The sequence below is a fragment of the Strongylocentrotus purpuratus genome, unplaced genomic scaffold (genome assembly GCF_000002235.5).
Source record: "Strongylocentrotus purpuratus isolate Spur 01 unplaced genomic scaffold, Spur_5.0 spur5_scaffold_6, whole genome shotgun sequence".
Lineage (NCBI taxonomy): Eukaryota > Metazoa > Echinodermata > Echinoidea > Camarodonta > Strongylocentrotidae > Strongylocentrotus > Strongylocentrotus purpuratus.
This window is the reverse complement of record NW_022145612.1, coordinates 32,506,992-32,529,001: the sequence shown is the minus strand read 5'-3', so window position 1 is coordinate 32,529,001 and position 22,010 is coordinate 32,506,992. Positions and strand designations below refer to the sequence as shown.

Sequence of the window (22,010 nt, the reverse complement as noted above, 5' to 3'; positions counted from 1 at the left end):
AATAAAGTATCTTCCTTGTCTTCTCTGCAGAATTTGCACGCTGAAATGTAATTCTCATATTTCTGTAATAGCATTACACTTTCTTTTTTCTTTCTTTCTTTTTAAAACGTGTTTCGTAAATTGGTTCTAATTGCATTTCGGCTTGACATAATTTAGTCTAATATTTAATATAGGAATTCCTTTCGATTGTCTACGTTACCTTGTCTTAAAATATGTAATATAGTCTAGGCCTCTATTTGAATGAGTGAGTAAATTAGTCAAATTTCATTATACCAGAAATAATCGCAGCAGTGTACGGCAGCTTAATACAGCCTGTTTTCATTTCAGTAAAAAAAACATGGCTTTATTCCTAACTTCTTTCGAATCGTGTAGTGGCTATATATGTTTTTTTCTAGAAAGAACAGCATGTACTCCTATAATACGTTCATGTATAATAATAATAATAATAATAATAGTGAACATTACATCACCTTTTATTAAAATAATTTGAAATAATAATAATAATAATAATCTTCTAATAATCAAATGCCTAAAACCCCTGAGATTTCGTGGTTACCGCACTCTCGACCCCACCAGGGGCCCTAAGGCGGGCCCCTGAATGCTTATCTGACCGTAAGTTATTGCCTTAAACCCCTAAGTTTCCGAGGGCGGACAAGGTATCAAAATATGTTCATCTGACCGCAGGCGCGTAGCCAGGGGGCGGTGGGGCGGCCCCCCCCCCCCAAAAAAAAAGAGAGGAGAGAAAAGGAAGAGGACGGTACAACATAATTTATCGTCTTCTTTCTCTAATGATTTAATGTAAAAGCTTCCGCGCTTTGCGCGGGAGGGAGGGGGGTGTAAACTGAATTCAGACGAGGATTATTTTCGAGAACGGTACAACGAATCGTCAAAGCTTCCGCGCTTCGCGCAGGAGGTGGGGGAACTGTATTCAAACGAGGATTAAGAGTCGAGAACGGTACAACAAATCCTCTTCTTTCTCTAATGATTTAATGAAACGTGAAAACTTCCGAGCTTCGCGCGGGAGGGGGGAGGGGGTAACCTGAATTCAGACGAGTACAACGAATCGCCTTCTTTCTCTAATCATTTAATGAAACGTAAAAGCTTCCACGCTTCGCGCGGGAGGGGGGGAACTGAATTCAGAGTTTCAGACGAGGATTATTTTCGAGAACGGTACAATGAATCGTCTTCTTTCTCTAATAATTTAATGAAACGTAAGAGTTTTGGCGCTTTGCGGAGGAGGGAGGGGGAAATCACCCCTCCCAGCACCCCCCCCCCCCCCCCCCCATTACGTCAATGCTGGTCACCATTACGTACCAATATTTGGCTCGCATAATTTCAAATTTAGGCCCCCATCCCTAAGAAATCCTGGATCCGCGCCTGGGTTGTCAAGAACAAGTCAATAATGCATAACATTCGAAATTATGTTACTAAAGAGTAAACCGATCCATTGACAACGGACGGCAACGGACTGTGATCTCTCTGATAAGTTGGTCTACTGCCCTCTCCGACAATAATCACTACACATCTTACTTTATCTAACTGGGTATCATTTTGAATGGACCCAAATCATTTGTGAATTGTGAATTGTGAATTACTATAAATAATCATGCATCCGTTCCCCTTCGCAATCGGGCAGCTTTGTGTATTACTCAGTACTTTTTGGGGTAACGATATTCGACAATATTTCACAATAAAATATGTATGTTTTCTCGTTTTCTTGCAAAATATTGGAACAGGAAATTAAAAAAAAGTTGATCGGAAAAGAGTTACCCCCTTCCCCGTCGTGCTTACAATTTACAAGCCTAGATTGATTCCAACCCATTTACTCAACTCAAACGTTCCTGCTCTAAACACTGCCCCTTTAAAGCGCTGAAAAATGAAGCTGTATTCAGTGAACATGCTTACAAATTAAACAAGATAATGGCGAGAGAAAGTGGGAGAGACAGAGAAATAGAAAGAGAAAGAGAAAGGGAAAGAGAAAGAGAAAGAGAAAGAGAAAGATAAACAGAAAAAGAGTAAGAGAGAGGGAGAGAATGAGAGAAAGAGAAAGAGAGAGAGAGAGAGAAGGGGTGGATGGGGGAGGAAACATGATAGGAGACACTATTGATTTTGATAACACCAGAAATAATCTATAGTTTAGGAAAATCAGATTTATAAAAAGAAGAAGAAAAAAATGTAAAGTTATAAAGTAGTAATAAAGTAGTATAGGCCTAATCCACTAACGCAAACTTGCAATTTGAGAACCTCTCTAATTTGCCAATTTCATAGACGTTGGTGAAGGATAGGATGTACTTTTTTAAGTAATTTATTAACATGGTAAAATTGTTATGTGCAACCTGATTTTGTGCACGATTTTACTTACTATTAATTTCATTATAAATAAATATATTCATTAAAGGAATTAGACATTCATGAACGTGCCCTGGCACCAATGCAGCTTTTCCAATATCAATACAACAAATCTCTTCATATTCTCAACTTTATAATCTTGCATTTTTAATTTTGGTCTGCCGCCCTCTTCTCCAGTAAACAATTTACACTAAAGGCGCCGGTTAGCGCCGCCGGTTAGCTTCTTGTTAACTGAAACAACATTGAAACAAAAATGTTTTCCACTAAAGACGACACTTACGAGTATTTCATTTAGAAAGGAACTAAATCCAAAAACATTTAAATATGGTGAGTTTATTAAAACTTTGCATTGGTTATTTAGACTGGCCATAATATCTACAAAAATCGTAACACAAATTCCTAATCGACATAGTGGATTTAATTCCTTTTGTAATTAAATGACTTTGGATTTAGCGCCTTTTTGGAATGAAAGAGAAACATGAACTGGATTTTTTTTACATTTTGCAAGAACATTTAAAAAAAAAAACATAATCTGTTTATTCAAATATCAAATGAAAAAAAAAATCATCATATATCAATTATTAGTAGGCGGTTTCTCGGCAAAATTTGTATCATCACGTATTAGTCAAAACATATTCTTTCACATGATTGGTAATGAGAGCTTCCATTTCATTTTTTGAGAGGGGGGCATTTCAAAACTGGTCTTTACCTTTAAACAAAATGGTCAAAAGTGGATTTAGCGTTTTGGGAAGTAGGCCTAAGTCCTTCATCACAATTGTAATTCAATAACATAGATACCGGTAATAGAAATAAATGTGAAGCATCTAAATAAATGTACTTTTAGCTGTCCATTTGATTGCAATGAAAATTCAAGTCATTTGAAGTCACGTTCATGAAGAAATAGGCTTTTGCTATGGAAACAGTATGATAAAAAGATGAAAAGGATGAAATAAGCAAACAAATCTGTACTTCATCAATATTATATTTAATTTGACGTTGGTCTCTGAAGAATTAAAATAATGTTAGTCATAGCAATAAACAAGCCATCATAATCTGCCTGTTTGCCACAAAGTTGGTGATGGACGTGACTGCTAAGGCTGTTACCATGGTTACATATCGTAATTACTGTAAATCTATAAATACCATATTATTTACCAACATAAAAACAAATGGAAGCATTATGAACATAACATATTCATAGCTGCCCATCTGATTGTCAATATAATACAAGACATTGGAAGTCATGGTAAAGTAGAGAAAGAAAGAAAGAAAGAAAGTGAGAGAAAAGGAGAGAAAGAGAGAAAGAGAGAAAGAGAAAAAAGAGAAAGAGAGAAAGATAGACAAAGAGAGAAAGAAAGAAAGAGAGAAAGAAAGAAAGGAGAATGAGAAAGAAAAGAAAGAAAGAATGAAAGAAAGAAAGTGAGAAAAAAAGGAGAGAAAGAGATAAATAAGAGAGAAAGAGAGAAAGAGAGAAAGAGAAAAAGAGAGAAAGAAAGAAATAGAGAAAGAGAGAAAGAGAGAAAGAGAGAAAGAAAAAAAGGAGAATGAGAAAGAAAAGAAAGAAAGAATGAAAGAATGAAAGGATGAACGAAAGAAAGAAAGAAAGAAAGAAAGTGAAAAAAGGAGAGAAAGAGATAAATAAGAGAGAAAGAGAGAAAGAGAGAAAGAGAGAAAGAGAGAAAGAAAGAATTAGAGAAAGAAAGAAAGAAAGAAAGAAAGAAAGAAAGAAAGAAAGAAAGAAAGAGAACGGTCCGAGCACCCTGGTCCGAGCAATGGACTGCGATGTTCAGGCTCAATACCACCGCGCCCACCCTAACACCCCTATACCGGAGCAGGGACGTGATAGAGAAGGACTGGAATCAAGCCGCCCTCCTTTGACCCCATGCTCCAAGCCGCCGAAAAGTTATGCGCTAATCTGCAACTGTTGACCAGGTGGTGAGATAAAAGAGCGCATGAAATTTCAGGAGTTAGAATTCCTACATCAGAAAATGGTATCACTGCAACTGTTCGCTGTCCCTTCCAATGATTTCTCATCCATTGTTGAATGTGTAAAGAGTAGAACAAGCGAACACAAACTTGTGTACTTTCATCCTTTTTTAAACTTGAAAAATACAAAAAACACGCGAAAACACGCATTAGCAAACTTAATGTTATTGAAGATTGTAAATCATGGATCAAATAACGGGACATTAAAGCATGCACAAATTAGCGCATCATCCTAAAATATTGAGTTTTTGACAGGATGTAATTTTTCTTTTACCAACTCTGGCACACAAATTAAAGGAAGGACGGAGTTCTAAATTTGAAAATTTGTTTGATGCACTATTCCCAATAAAATCCCCATATAAAGTTTTTGATTTACACTGAAATTTTGCCGGTAATTTAATATTTTGTAATAAATGTAAAACTGGTGCCTGGCTTCCGAAAGTCCCCGCAGTGGAAGGGCGGTTCGGAGCATGGAACTTCAAAGCCAAGTGGAATGTTACACATCCCATTGTTACGCTTTAGAACTCAAGAATGCGTTTGAATAAATTACAAGAGTTTCGCCTCCTTTTCTTTCACCTCCCTGACCGGAGCATGTTCACAGTGCACCTGTTTCACGGAGTTGGCAAAGTTTTGGAGCTCGATCATACATGCGTGTACGTACGTAGGTGTACATCGCAGCATACAGTATCCGTACCAGTGCAATGTCAAGTCGATGTACCGTGGGAGCATTTTGTTCAAGAAGTTCATGGAACTAAACTCTAAAGGCAACATTATCAACTGCAGTCTTATAATGAAATGAGATTAATGGTCATAATCTCCGGTTTCCTCACAATGTAATATGGCTACCAGGGACGAGTTACTGTTCCGTTACTTTAATCCGATTCTAAGTCAATAAAGCTCGCTTAGCTTCGGTTGTCTCCCAGCAACCCAACGCTTCATGGTCTTATGCCAGTGCTTCCCCACTACAAGAACGGTATAATCCGACGGCCTGCTAGCTGCTGTTGTATTCGACCGACCCAAATTTGTACTCGCTTTATAATAAAGCCTCCGATCTGCCGCTATTCGAAATTAGTTTCAATGTTGGTTAAAATTGCATGAACAACTGATACATGGATGTATACGCTCGATTTACAATGCATCACGATGAGTTTGCCTGAAAATTCGAAGTAAAAAGACGTGAGACCCACTCCCATTTTGTATTATTCCATTCTGTGGAGCTGTGTGAAGCAGACGAGTTCGCTTCAACCATGGGGAGTAAAATGAATGAGGTGAGCCACTGATAATTGATTTATTGTTGTATTGCTGTAGTATGACGTTTTAAACTGAACAAAAATGTGTAATAAAATCTTATATCATGTTAACAAATGAAAGAAGTGGGAATCCATTGATTTTGGATCCTGTCAAGTACCGACGTAGAAGTAGAAGTAGAATACCCTTGAAATAATAGTTAACAATTTAGAAAATTTGTCCCTTATGAAAAGGATGATAATAATTGGATAATGGCTTTTAGGCTTTGGCTATGGTATGCATCATGGCAATCCTTTGAAATTGTTTCTCTAATCAAACTACATGTATAATGGTTTTTGTAATGAGTATGAGGAATTTGTATCTCATTGTAGTCTTGTAGTACAAATATAATTCTAATTTGTGTGTCAACATTTTATCATGTTTTCTTTAATAACTAAAACCTAGTAGAAGTAAAAGTTAAAACTTTTTGTCAAAGAGATACATATACTTTCAGTGATTTTTGTCTTGCATTTCCAGATGAATACAAATGTATGTTATAACCTACCCATGTATAAAGGTAGTTCATTAATGTAGTATTTGATTGGGAGGGGATTGGTATAATCTGTCATTCAAATTGTATCTTGTGTTCCTGAATAGAAATAATTTCATACCTGTGGACAAAGTACATCTACATGTCAAGCATAGCAATTAATTCACTAGTAAATGTATCATAGGCGCCAAATGTACAATGTATGTTGATGTACCGGTAAGTAATTTGCTCAAAATCATTGAAGATCACACTCTCTTGTTATTCTTTTGACTAACAGCATTCTTGGTACAAAGTATGTGAAACCACACAATATGTTGTAACCACATACAAGGTTGATATTATATTCAGCCTATTATAGGAGCGCTTAATTGCTTCATTATCACAGCCTTCACAGGGCCATTGTAACCACTGGACACTCAATCTATTGTTCATAATGAGCTTGAAGAAGCTAGTACAGGAAGGCAGATTGTGCTTAATTGGTAGATGACTATCTTCATAGAACTTAATCCCCATGTGTTACTAACTGTGAGAGTAGGGCCTGTCTTTGATTGAACCTGAACAAGGGTTTAAACTCTTCGTTTGCTATAAACAATATAGCTGTATACCATCTTTTTATATTCTTAGAAGTGTGAAGTGTATGTTAGCTATCTTAGCCTGTGAAATGTATGTTTCAAACAAGTTAGATCTGCTAAATTGTCATCAAGAATATAATCCCCATGTTTTACTACACTGTTCATGTATGTGTAAGTGCAAGTCTATGAACAGAAACAAGGGCTTAAAGAGAAGGTTGAGTTCTGGAAAGAGGTGAAAAATAATTTGTGAGCGTTATCATTCTTATTATGCAAGTGTGGAAGAACATCAGATAAGACATGTTCCCTGAAAAGCATGGCTCTTCAAATGCCTTCATATTCTAAATATGTCATGTAAACATCGTAAAAATCCAGGGTAGGATTTTAGTCCCATATATATCTTTCTTTGTACAGTTTTGTAACTTTACCAAGACTTGGCCAAATTTCTTATCATTTTGATGATTCCAGAACCTTGCAATACACACAAATTCTTATATGCTAGATGATCAACCTTTTCTGGTCGATTTCACACCACTTCTTTCACAATGCAATCGCATGACCAGAACTCAACTTCATCTTTAAGTGCAAGTCTTTGAACATAAACAATGAAGGGCTTAAAGTGACTCTTTGTTTATTGTAGTGGAACTATAAACAAACCAAAAAGGAAATGAAGTTTTACGATCTTTTGAACTTCTACTGTTACACCTCTGAAGATACTTGTAGTATGTGTTTGATCTGCCCCAAGAGGGGCAGATTCGCAATGTCAATAATCCAGAAACCATGCAACATTTTGTTGTGATCTGTGCTGGGCTGCTGGCTCTCAAAAATAACACTGCCTAGACATCTACATGTATGTTGCGTCTTTTAACTTTTCAAGACTGTAAATATATTCTTCATAAGCTTAAAATTATACAATCTACAATGTATACATACATGTACAAATGTATATATGATTAAAGACTATCTGTACATACAAATGTACTTTTAAGCAGTCTGAAGTATGATAAAAATACAAGACTTTTGTAATGTTATAACACTTCTGCTTGAAAAAAGTGCTTATATATTTCAGAAAGATGAATTTAACAAAATGTTGAAAATATAGAATATTGTTGATACAGTTATCTTTATGCTATTGAGTTGCAAAAACTGACGGATGTGTAAGTGATCGCCTACATCTAGTCATTTAGTTAAACAGGGTGATATAAAGTATATGTGACATACTTTCATTCTCAACCTGACCTATGACAATCTGTGTCAAGTTAAATCAAAGACAAGCTCACTTTACAATCCCCTCTCCATAGTGTGTAGCTTTCATTGTAACATGACCCATTGTCAGTGCATGGGGTAAAATTTCACGCACTGTGTATCATAATATGATAAAGTAAGAACAAAAACTGGTGCTGGATCTATTCATTAAACAAGCAGTCATCCACATCATGACAGCTCTGTCTCATATTGTACTTTTATAGTCATTTTTAGTTGATTAGGCATATATCAATAAAGACTCATTGCTACAAAGCTTTGGACTACTACTCATGCAAAAGCTCTGCCAAGGGCTTGATTGCTCTTTGCGGTGTACATGTAATTAATGTATAGTTCAATTTTATGCTGTTTGAACAAAGTCTATATCCATAGTCCAATTTGGTTGTAAAGTTTTGAAAAGGAGATTAGATTACAGGTTGGCATTTTTATGAATCAGTGGAATATATGTCTTGTAGTAAAAGGGGTATCTTTTTTTTAATTGAATTTGCAATGTGTTTACAAGAAAATAAAACTTTAGTTACATCCATGTACATGAAGATCTTTTTCTCTGATTGTTTTTGATACACTTCAATACAGAGTACAGACGTCACACTACATGTAGGTGAGAAAAAAATCAATACCAGGACATGTGGTTGAGTGCCGATCCCCAATTGCTAGCTGTCCCACAAGTTAGCATCAACAATGGGCAGAGCACAAGAGATCCCTTTTTTATAGCTGCATAATAGGTTATTGATTTCATCCCCATCCCCCTGCTCATGTAAAGAGCTTGGTTTCTTTACACTCATAAAAGATGTAGCTGTATTGATGATACGGTATGCATCGACCTTCGGGTTACTTGGAGGTGTGGATAATGCAACCTAGGGATCTTTAAATGTTTATCATCTCCATCTCCTTTTTGCTTACAAGATCTTTAAGTATTTTTTTTAGGCCAAAAGAAAATGGGATAACTTATTAAATTTGATTTTTAATTTGAAAATACATTTTGGATTAATGAATTATTACAAAAGGAAAGAATGAAAGATCATAGATCATGGTCACAAACTGTCTATATTGTCTGCAGTAATTACAGTGTGTACAGGGTATGTGTAAACATAAATATTTTGAAGGCTAGACCCATCTTTTCCAACAGTGAAACCATGCAGTATGCATGTAAAGTTCATTGAAAGGTGTCATTACATAAATACATGTACGTACATTATAGTTAAACGTGAAAGTTATGATTCCTATCTACCCAGGGTGTTTTTATATGTTTTCAATACCACGTTTATTGTGCCAAAACAAAGAGAAATACAAAATTTTACATTTTCTTTTCTTTTCAGATGTCACCAAGGCACTTTCCAGCCCAACCCAATCAATTTGAGCTTCAATACAGACCTAATGTAATCAGCCATCTGCCTCCCCTTAGTGCACATCAGGTGAGAAACATCTATACCTTCTCTCTGAAGAAGAGTATTAACTGAAAGAAAATATATAGAGATTGATTTGTTTGGAACCTCTACAGTGTATGTGTAAAATCATTTGTGGCAAGAACAATTTGCTACTAAAAAGAAAATAATTCAGTTTGCCATATTTTGATCACTTATGAACAGAATTATTACAAAAGACTTACAGAAGAAATACATGTCAGATATTTTAATTTTATAATATATGTGTTTATGTGCATGTATAACATTTGCCATTGCTTGAGATAAATCCTTAAGAAGAGTATTGAATATTATAAATGTTTTAATTCAGTGATATATATTTCCATGAAATCTCTTGAGTAATTGTGATAATTCTAATAAAAAGACTTATAACTTTCAATGAAATGCATTTAGATTACACCGGTCCAATTTATATTTAGCTCCATGTCATATCAATAATTTAAAACATATATATCCGGGTAGAAGACAAAGGTGGTAGAACCTGGCAGTTCATTTACTACCTGGGGGCATTTGCAAGTCAAAGGGTTTTTGAGTTCATTGCATACACCGTAACTATCATCTCATCTCTCTGCACAATACATATGTATATACATTTCAAAGAAGTTTTATCAGATCATCCCTTGGAAGGGGGCATAAAGTTATACAAAACTTATTCACCCCTCTGCAGCCATGAAGATTAATCATATTTTATTTGAAAGGCTTTGTGAAAGACTCTTTGCAGTTTTTGATGAAGAGGAAAATTTAAAGGAACCAATAATATATCTTCTTTTTTGTAATGCTATCTAGTCTATTCATGTAAATGTAGCATACAAAATATTGTGTTTGCAAACTTGGCAACCATTAAATCAAACATCATTTATACATGCACACTTTCTGTATATATGAGCAACTGAGAGATCTACTGTTTCAGGTTCACTATAAAGCTCACTGGCTAGACATTGATTTTGTGATGGCTCCCAGTCTCCATGTCTAGCTGAATATTATATGACCTGACATCAAATGCTTTATTTCTAGGGCATTAATGTCTTACACTTCAGACCTTCATCGGGCCTTGAGAAAGTTTGTAAAAAACATTGCACTTACAAGTACGGCCTCCCAAACCACCCAAAGTATAGTCCGTATGAAAAGTGCAAAGTTTCGGTTTGCTCGTTCTGCTAATGTACACTTGCAATATATAGTGAATATACCAGTATGTGTATTTATCTTCATGCTTAATGTGGCACGATTAGTACATCTTCAAATATTTGAGTTTGTGGGCAATTACCGTATGAATACAAATATGTTTTGGAATATTAAGATTTGGGTGTTACAGAGAAGATAATTTTTTAGAAAGATATCATTTTTTGTTATCAACATTCTCTTTGAAAAAATGATCACTTGAAGTTTGATTGCTTTGACATTGAATTATTTTCATCTGAAAGAGAAAATGTGAGAAAAAAATGATAAAGGAGTCTGAAAGACTCTGGTAAATAAACAAAACAAAAACAAACACACAAACACAACAAACAAACCAACACTGGTAAAAAAAAAAACCAATAAAAACACTTGAAGGAAATTTCACCTTTTTAGCAGGAAATCTAAAAAGAACTGATGTGTTAAACAAAGTGGTATTTTTAATATTTGTTTAAATATTTTTTTTAAATATTTATCTCTGCAATGGATTATATTTAATCACATAATTGCGTTGAAGTAAAAGACTGTTTTGCTTAAGTTGCACACATTACACTTTTATGATGCTTGTTAGAATTGATTTTAATCCAGAATTTCTTTATTTCTTTATTCATATATACATATTCTGAAATTGTGAGCACCCATGTACCAACAAGTGATGATGCTGTACTGATTTGAGTCTACATGTTAATGATTTTTCGTTGTGTCTACAATACCATGGCAACCAGAGTAGAAGTAATTGTTTTCCGGTACGTCGTTTCTGATGAATTTCATAGTGATCTCATGGACTGGTTGCTATGCTTTTCAACCAAGGACTTCTTCTGTATCATTTTATTGCCATCTAGGTAAAATATTTATGTGTTCCAGCATAATTAGTCTGAACATCAGCATGGACTCCTATTTGTATTTTCATGAAAAAGAAAAGTACTTGACTAGCTTTGTAAACCCATTACAAATATTGTATACCAGGTAGTGAATAAACTGTACACATATTTACATTATACGATTTTAGAGTCAGACCTGTAATAATAGGCCAAGTAATGTGTCTTAATTTCATGTTCATGTACAGTATACATATATATGTCATTAAGCTAAAATCCTTCAAAAGGGACTCAATTATTACAAATGAGGGTTGAGCTCATTCTTTATTAATCATTGCAAAGAACTATTATGCTAAACTCTTCAGAGATTTTATAAAATCATTATATTGACCATCTCAATACCTTCTTATTTTCCTTAATTGCAGCCTGCATTTAGTGAAAAGCCAAAGATAGTCCAACCAGGAGCATTCACGAGAGCTGCTCCAACCAAAGAAGTCAAACATAGTCGCAGAGTCAGTGATGCCATCGCTAATAACTATACTCCAACCGCCCGCAATCTAACATCTTCGTACATTTACGAGATCCTACGCAGACACGGTAAATATCTTATGAATGCTGACGAGGGTATTGATGCTTCCAGGTGCTCTACCAGAGGCCCTTTGAAAGAATCACCTGTTACAGAAATTCACAAACAATCTATAATTGAAATTGAGACTCGGACACATGTATAATTGATATATCTAGAGGAATTAGAAAGAACTCTTGTGCATTAAAATGGCTATAGACGCACAGCTAGTTCTAAAGATGTTGCTTGTTTACGAGCCAGAAAGGGGTTAACTCTGTAAAAGGTCTCTCAGCATTTCCTGCTAGATGTGAACTGATGAAAACATGTTGACAAAATGTTTGTCTACATGACTTTGAAAAGGACATTTTTTGTCAAGAATAATTTTTCAATTTTTAAAATTTAAGTATAAATTAAACAGATAATTTCAATAAATTTCTTGTCATGTAGCAAGTAAAGAACAGTAGGAAAACTTTTTAGTCTGATAATATAGGCCAATAATCACCTTGTCCCTATATTTTTCTATTTTTATATGCGTAATATTGCATATTGTAGAAATGACAAGATTTTTATAAATTTCTGAATTTCATCTATTTCCTATTTAAAAGAGATTACATTAAATTTCATTTGATTTTGATTTAGATCGTCCACAAATTCGGAACGGTAGGAGGTCGCCATCTCCCAACCACCGAGGCCCCTCCCCTTCACATAGGATGCCATCACCTCAGCATAGCCGATCACATCATATACAATCTGCCAGTTTAGATAGACATTCATCCGATAAATCTAACAGTCGTGGGACTCCTTCACCAAGAAAAAGGTGAGTGTAAGAATAATTGTACAGTCAAACCTGTCTATAGCAACCGCCCAAAGGAAACACAAAAAGTAGTGTTTGTATACAGGTTCCTTTAGTACATGATTCAATGAGAAACCGTTTTCAAGGGAACCAACAAATGTGGCCTTTATAGACAGGTGGTCACTAAAGCAGGTTTGACTGTATTTTGTAAAATTTGATATTGAACACGATGTACAAATGTATGAGTGGGCATACTTTCTTAACTATTAGGAAATAAGAATTCTGCTTCCACTTGTTCGAAGGGATATTTTGTATCTCTTATAATTTGACATCCAGATTGTATATAAGTACAATAATACACACATATTATTGAGAAGAAAAACAAATTATATTTACTGTTTAGATATTGACACACCTCTTCAGAGTATGGATCAGACCTATAATTAGAATTCTATGATATTTCATTTTCTGATTTTACCATCTCTGAGAATATTGTCTTCTTTTATGAGATAGCACTTCACCAGGTTGTGTCAATTGATTTTGTTGAGACACTATGTACAACACTTCAGTGTGAGTGGTAGAGCCAGTGATATTGGTTCTTCAGTCTGGTCATTATATAGTTACTGCAAATATTATGACATGGCTCCTATGTGTGCATAGTACTCACACCAGGTCAAGAAATATTCCAGGATCGATCTTTTATAGCTTGAAGTGGTGTACAGGGTGGAGCAGAAAATGGAGTATACACTGAGAAAGAATGAATTCATAGCATTCATACTTGTTTTTACTACCTGTATGATGAAGATAATATAGTGGAAGATTTAAAGTAGTGAAATATTTGTTATCCAAGTGAAACAAGAAATCTGTCCCATATACATCTGGGCCAAATTTATTATCAATTTGATGATTCCAGAACCTTGTAGCACACACCAATACTTATATGCTAGATGATCATCCTTTTCTGATAGATTCCAAAACGTTTCGATCTCATGACTAGAACTCAACTTTGTCCTTAAATGCGCAGAGCACAACATTGATTGATTGGCGTATTGGTTCATTTATTGATTTTATTCACATTCAATAACATGTTTTCAAATCATGTTTTTACAATAGGCAGAGATATATGTTACAGAAGTGCTCAATGAAAATAAAAATTGTTATATTGAAAAATAGCATGTGAAGTTGTGAACCTAATTAGATAACAAACAAGTTATTCAGTATTCATAAAACAAAATATATCCCCACCTGCCTTTTTGGATGTGTAATTGTGTATGCATAGATGTAAAACGAATTAGAGAGAAGAGAGAAGGAGGAGAGAGAGAGAGAAATAGAGAAAGAGAAGGGGAGAAAGAGAGAGAGAGAGAGTGTGTGAGAGAGAGAGAGAGAGAGAGAGAGAGAGAGAGAGGGAGAGATAGAGAGAGAGAGAGAGAGAGAGAGAAAAGGGAGGGAGAAAGGGAAGAGGAAAGCTGAAGTTATTGAATAATTTTTTGTATTGTCCTGAAGCTTGAAGATTTTGAAACACTCTATACCTGTACATGTAGTTACCATCACATACTTATGCTGATTAATTAGACCAAGAGTCAGAAGCCAATCTCATTAGTTGGATGCAAGCAATCAAAGGGTCATTAACTTTGAGATAGAGGGACTTTGGATCCAAAGTGATTTCCATATTTATTATTTGGCTATGATTTGCATAACAAACAAAGCCAGACACCTAACTCTGATTCTTTGAACACCATTATTTGAGAGTCAAGGCAAACGATGGATTATTCATTAATTAATGACTGCGTTTTAACTGACAGCTAAGTACATGTAGGTCTCATCGCACTCTTCAAGTTTAATTGTAATTAGTACCTGCTTGAAAACAAATTATACATATTTGTTTCACGAATCTGATAAAACCATATGAAAAGTGAGAATATGTTATACCTCACCGCCTGTAAACAGTAGTAGTTTAAATGTTCTTTTATATTCCATTTTAGGATTTGTCCGGGTAGCTTTCAGTTGCTTTTTTTCTGAAAGGAGTGTAAATCTTAAAATGTTATGCAAGTTGTTCCAATATTTGCATAACCTCACCCAGTCCTTTTCTTTATTCCCTGTGAGTAAGACAGCCATTGATTTTGTTTGCCAAGCCTTCAGGCATCCTAACCTGTTTTAGGCAAAGCTATAATTAACTCACTTTGAAATGAATTGAAATGGGTCACTGGGTGATAACAATATCTATGTCTTCTCAAAAAGAACTCTTCCTCAAATTATATATGATTTCTTTGCGCACAACTTGGACAACAACCGTTCCTCATCCGATACCAATGTAGTCTCTATAATGCAACGCCTTAACATTTTAAATTTTGTTCTCAAACACATAATACTTTTGTTGGAAAAAGAGTTTCTTACCTTGATGACAACCTTTAACAATGATCATTAAAGGTAAAGAACTGATACATCTGTTTATCATCAGTTAATGGCATTATTATTGAATGAAAAATAATACATTTGTCGTAACCCTACTGTGATATTGTATAAAAAAGGATGAGCCTATTTTTATACGTAAAACTAGTAGAATTTCAAACATTGAACAAATCCACAATTTTATGTTCGCCCTTTGACAACTTACAATGGACTGCAATTCATTAGATAAAAATCTTTCTAACGGATACATACATTAATATATACATGTCTACTCCGTCTCATGTTCAACATCATTAATGTGACATCGGATGGCATTTTCAAAATATTTATGACCATTGCTCAACAAGAAAATTGAAATGCTGCTCATAAGTATTGGCTTCCATGGTGATGTAGATATACAGTAGGCTTAAGAACATTAAAATGGAAGGAGCGAGTGGAATTTGATCTTTAATAGACCTCGGGCAGAGCGAGAAGACAAGTGTCATCCATGTAGGTGAGATATAATTAGAACACTTCCTTTAGGATGAATGAACCGATGGGAGCCCTGACAATAGGATGAGTGTGAGGAAGTTTTAAAAAGGTGTCTCAAGTACCTGTCTCTGTTTGCTTTACCAAGTTGGTGATCTACTCTTCTCTCCTGTATTTACTCTCACTCTCTTTTATGACAGGGATTTTATTTGCATGTAACGGTTGGTGGAAAACATGTAGGAATGCGCAACAGAGTGGGGATACTTTTCTTTAAATGCGAAAACTCTGTAAATGAGTGTAAACAAACATCAACTTTTGTGTGTGTGTGAAGCTGAAATTGACTGAGTTAATGTATATTTGCACTTCTGTCAGATAAATATATGCTATCACTTCTATCATACAATTTTATATTTCTTAAGATCTTTGTGAAGTATGTTTCCTTATATTTACTATCTCTGATTTTGAACCTGTAAAGAAATACTAGTGCATTTAACATTTATTCTCTTTCCTCTTCTTTGTGAAATGATCGGAAAAATATATGTCACCAGTTTCATTACTTTTGATGGAAATAGGATTTTGAATTTTGGTTTTTGTTATCTCATGTCATTTTTTTATGTGAGTGTGATTATTCTCTCACTTTAGCATTTATTGAAAATGATTTTTTTATATTTTGTTTTTAGAACAAATGCCCCAGTATATTGACCAATTATCTGCAACTACTGGTAATCAAGTTCTCGAACTGACAATTTTTCAATATTTCATATCAGTGACTGAAATTTAAAAAAAATCTTTAATCCTTTTAATTTTTTTCTTCCACATTCTAGTCCAAGATCATCACATCAGTCCTATGCTGAATATAAGAAGAGCAGAAGTCAGACATCATTGAACAACAATGGTTCAACGCCTTTACCCACCGTCCAAAAATCACCATCTAATGGTCCCTCAACTAATAGGAGTCGTCTGCCCCCTATTATCACCCCTCCAGCAAGTCCAAGGGACCATTCAGACAGTGCAGTCAATGGACATGATAGGACTAGACCATTCAGCAGTAGGGAGGGTAGACCTACAAGAGGGACGTCTAGTAGTGGTAGCGATCCCATGGTACCTGATAGCGGTAATGGATCGTTGAATGCAATACATTTGTCACCGACGCCAGTTAATGATGTTCCGACACTTAATCTTCGGTCTGTGACATACGCAAGCTCAGACAGTAGTCTTGGTAAGTTCATGTTTCAAGCTGTATCATTGCCCATTCTTTGAATGATCCTTAGTTAGTTCAGCTCAGGTTTCAAGCAGTAAAATATAGCCTAATCCTCTTGAGTTTTGTCAAAAATTGCTTGTACAAATAATTCAAACTCTTTGGGGGGTACTTCATGTTCCTTTTGTATGAATGTCACTATTGATTATAACAGGTATCCAGTTTAAAAATCAGTTTACTCAAAGAGTTCATGCACTTTTCCTTGACAATCAGAAAGTCAAGATCATGAACCTTTTCAGTTGAATTCACATTTACAGATGGGTAACTGATACTTGCATTGTTGCTGGAGAAATGATGTTTTGTTAAAACATAAACAGCCAACTCATAAACAATATCATATAACACAATATTTGCACAAAGTAACATTTTGTAGGGTTGATGTTCTCTTTTTAAAGAAAGCAGTGTATGATTGTATGTACAGTGTATATAACAATATTACCTGTTTATCAACATGTAGATCATAATCAATTGATAGGACACCAGAATTACTTTAATATGTGATTATAAGAATTCAGAGGATTTATATACAGAGTCAAACCTGCTTTAGCGACCATCTGTATAGAAAGACCACTTGTCTATAAAGACCATGTTTTTTCATTTCCCTTGAATATGGTTTCTCATTGCAACCTGTACATAAAAACGACCAGCCTATGAAGACCATTTTTCATGTTTCCCTTGAGCGGTCTTTATAAACAGGTTTGAGTGTAATACTTTTTACCCCTCTTCTTAGATGGCCTAGACCTTCCTCCATGTATGCGTGAATATGATCTAGAGATGGAAGCTGTGATGAGTGTGCAGTTCCCAGGGTATACCTACTCAACACATGGGTTATCAAGACCACCTACACCGGACCAGAAGGATGTAGTCAGGTATATTGTCTTCTTCTTCTTTTCTTCTTTTGCCGCAATATTAACAAAATATAATGTTCTAATTCATTCAATCATGTCTCTTCTCTGTATCATTGAAGAGAAATATGTATTTATTTTGAGATAATCTTTTTTGACAATGTGAATTCCAAATAAAAGTTATTAACAAACAAAAAAGCAAAAAAACTAATCAAAATCTAATCTCTAATTTCAGAAACAATTTATTTATTGTACTCCTAGTAAATTGTCTGCCTGATCTTCTAAGAAAATCTCATAGAGCTTTCTTGTGATGAAGGGAAAAAAAGGATTTTCCCACTTGCAAGAGAAGAAGCTTTCTTGAATCCCTCGATAACTGTGTGTGAGTGTATTGAGCTCTTATCAAGCAATCAAGTGTAAATTGTCATCATTTGAAACATAGATTTGAAAGTATATAGCACATTTTAATACATTTTTATTACTATTGTTATGACAGAATTCATTTGACTTTTTAAGGATTTGATCTTCTAAGGAACCTTCTTTGATCATAATGCTAGTCATTCCTGAGAGAATCACAACCCTTTTACGTGGTAGCTGGCGGGGTATTCAATAAACCACACCAGAAGCCATTTAAAACGTTCCTTTGATACATTTTGTTATCATTCTCAGTTTCTCACGATGTTTTGGTCATTTTGGCCACTTCTTGTCCAAAACTGACCATTATGGTCACTTTCATTATCTTTTTATTTTCTTCCTTTAGATATTATGGTTTGATCGAGGGCTCCATAGAAGATTCCTCTGTAGCACCGCTAGATAAACAATGGATTAAAGAGATGTACAACTTCCTACCTGCTAGACTCAAGACTGAACCTCTCAAGAAGTGTATGAAAGAAGTCACAGAGGTAAGAAAATAATACTCTCTTGAGTCGCTTCTAGTGCATCAGTATCCATCACTACACTCTAAAGACTAAAATGTTAAATTTCAATTTAAAAGGGCCAAGGAGTGATCACTCTTTCGAAATGTCAGATTGTAACTTTGAACATGCTAGATTTAACCTTTAACGTGCTGTTTTCAGCATGTTCAAAGTGTTAATCTACCATTTTGAAAGAGTGGTCACTCCTCGGCCTTTTAAATGGTGATTTAACATTTCAGTTGTTTTAGTAGTAGATAGTCGTAGTAGAAAGTCGTGGCATAGTGAAAAGAAAAGGCAGAAAATATAGCTAGTTACATTGAATACAACAAAATGTAGACTGAAGCTTATTGGTTGGAACAAATGTTTGATTAGCAACCCACACAAAGACCCTGAAAATATTGCAACAAAGAATGGTGAGAATAAATCAACCTTATTGACATATCTAATGGTACTTGTCAGATTTATAAGTCATGTGTTAATATATCAATTTACAACACTATCATGCAGAAAATTATAAATTCAAAATTAAGCATCAACTAAAATGCTTGCATTGTCATGTAAATGACACGGTATTAACAGCAATGATAGATAGCAAATGTTTTTAGGATGATACAGTACATGTAGCTAAGTGCTTAGGGCAATAGGCTTGAAAGATTGGGCCAGTGTCGTAATCATGACAGTGCCACTTGGAAATCATAAATCTTCAGCAACTTTATAAAGCTGTAGTTCTTGCCTTCATATTCAGGTCTTTTATACAATTTTTTTTTACAACAGTTACATGTAGTTCAGGAAAAGAGTATGAATTGAATGTTCATCTGTGTTGACCTTTGTTAGCATGTAAACCTTAAATAGCGGTACTGGGAGTAATCTCGCAATTCACTATGAGCCCTGTCTTGCGTAGATCTGTTGTGAAGGCCAAACTTTTCAGAACCTAAGTATCCTTTAAGAGAATGATAGAGATACTATTCATGCACTAAGAATAGCTAAGCCTGGGATGTGTAAGGTATCAATGGGATAATAGAGGATTTAAATTGTGCTCTTTCTTTGATCACATCTCCATCGATTTAAAGTTTTCTTTTTCTGTATGATAGTGTAAATTTAAATATTATCATATAAATCTGACAAGTCGTATTAGATATGTATATAAGGTTTATTTATTCTCTCCATTCTTTGTTGTTATATCTTCAGGGTCTTTGTGTGGGTTGCTACCCCCTCCCCCATTCAAATTAAGCTGGTCACTTACAATGCATTTCATGAAACAATGATATATTTGAGACATTTTGGCAGATTTTTTGTTGTCGTCAGACAGGATTCCATATGGTTGATAATACCTGGGCAAAATCTAACTGTAAGTTCTATTTGCTGACCTGGGCCCCGTTTTACAAAGAGTTGACATCAATTGCAAACTATTTGCGAGTGATATCAACTCTTTGAGACTGAAAACTTGAGATTGATTTGGATCAATCGCAAGTCTTTGTAAGACGGGGCCCTGGTGTATCTATTGATGTTTCTAGAACTGGGTGTCCCCAAAAGGAAGCAATTATCTTCCATCTCGTTTTGGGGAGGTTCAAGAAACCTGATAGGTGCTATATATAGTCAAAGCCCAGACCACTAGTAAAGTGCTTGATTCATTCATGCAATCGTACGATCTTCCATTACGTGGGAATTAACACTACTAGGTCTTCTATTGACTCGCTACTGGGAGTCTTGTAATGTACAACGCTCTCAAAATGTATAACGCTCTCGAAATGTTACTCCCAGGGCAGAAGGCCTTCAATCAAATATACAATCATACCTCAGGCCTATCAATGCAGCTCTTATGGGCTACTATTGTTACCTTAATGGATGTTTGAGTGCAAGAATCTATTTTTAGAACACGTGTGAAAAGACCTTTGTTTTTGTTGATGGAATTGGAATGTGAGACCAGTCACAGAAGATAATAGATGAACTGAAATATAGAAAATAGAAAGGTAGAAAAACTATATCAATATGAAAGGCAAGCAAGTCTATGTATTGTTGGGTTTCTTAGTTACAAAAAACATTAATAGAATTAAAGTGTTGGAAATGAATTTAGGCATTTATATAGTATATGTTAAAAAGGATGCTTTACTGTTTAGACGTTTAGTACCATAGAATACATTTGTAAGAGATCAACTCTTAAAAATAAAACATTTACAATTATTTATAATACTCGGTATATGAAATAATACTTACGACTCCAGCCCCTTTTATCATTTGTCATAATTCATCTGTTTTTAAGTGGCATGTAAGTACATAAATTGTAGGCAATTTCTCTGCACTTTGAAAGTGCCTTGGAAATTATTTCCCTAGCTCTAGCCCATATTGATTGATTTAGCCTATTCAAGAGTAGTATACACTGTACAGAGGCAATAGTTATCATTTATTTTGTCATGCCTTGGGCTCACTCATAAAGTTGAAATGACTCATACAGTTTGTAAGTGATATTGCATTAAAAATTCATATTCTAACCCCTTTTCACACTTGGCGTGACTTTCTAGGCAAAACAAGGATTAAGCCCTTCATGGACTGTCGCCCATGAAGTTAGAATATGATTCTTATTCTCTTTTCATGAGGTGATTGTGACAATTGTGCTTTATTCTCAGTAGATGAATTTTTTATCTTCTCAGAACTTTGAAGATCAATTTAAAGAGTCATAGAGAATGATCAGAAAAGTGCTGAGAAAATAATAAACAATAATCTGTTATTAAAGAATAAACCATATTGTTGCAATTACTCAATGAAAAGATGTAAGCAAAAAACATTCTAACTTCATGAGCAACAGTGTATAAGAATGTAATATTAATACAGTTAAGTTAAACCTTTCCTCAGCGACCACCCAAGGGAACACAAAAAGTGATCTTTGTAGACAGGTGGTCTTTGTAGCCAGGTTCCTTTTGTACATGTTTTAATGAGAATCAAACCACTATTTTCAAGGGAAACAACAAAAGCAGTCTTTGTAGACAGGTGACCACTAAAGCAGGTTTGACTGTAACATTATTTTATTCCATATCCTAATGTAGGAAGCCAGATCTGTGTATACAGAGAGCATCAAGAAGGGTATCATGGACTACATCCTGCAAGACCCCGTGGAACAAGAGAGACTTGGTGTTCCCATGCCAACCAAACATTCTAACTCGGCCGGTAGAGAGTGGTATCCCTGGAGTGATGCAGTGGATGATGCAAGGGACTTCATGGAGAACTATCTCTACATCACACATCCTATCATGACTACTATCCTCTATAAGTGGGAGACCCAGTGAGTGCATACTGCTATAAAACAAACAGATATGGGGAATTTCGTTGATGGGTTTTCGAGGACCAGTGGATATGAGATTAAGCTATTAAAAAAGGAAAAGGAAGAAGGAAAAGAGGAGAAGGAAA

The 22,010-nt window shown here is 35.0% G+C and overlaps 1 protein-coding gene across 1 annotated transcript; it reads left to right on the top strand.

Moving 5' to 3' along the window:
* The first annotated feature begins 4,956 nt into the window (after window positions 1-4,956).
* LOC115929878 lies at window positions 4,957-21,889 on the top strand. Its single transcript, XM_030999977.1, has 8 exons — window positions 4,957-5,603; window positions 9,264-9,359; window positions 11,785-11,956; window positions 12,564-12,741; window positions 16,419-16,813; window positions 17,583-17,721; window positions 18,455-18,596; window positions 21,650-21,889. Exons 1-8 carry the CDS (start codon window positions 5,583-5,585, stop codon window positions 21,887-21,889), a joined length of 1,383 nt encoding a protein of 460 aa, XP_030855837.1. The 5' UTR covers window positions 4,957-5,582.
* Window positions 21,890-22,010: the final 121 nt, after the last annotated feature.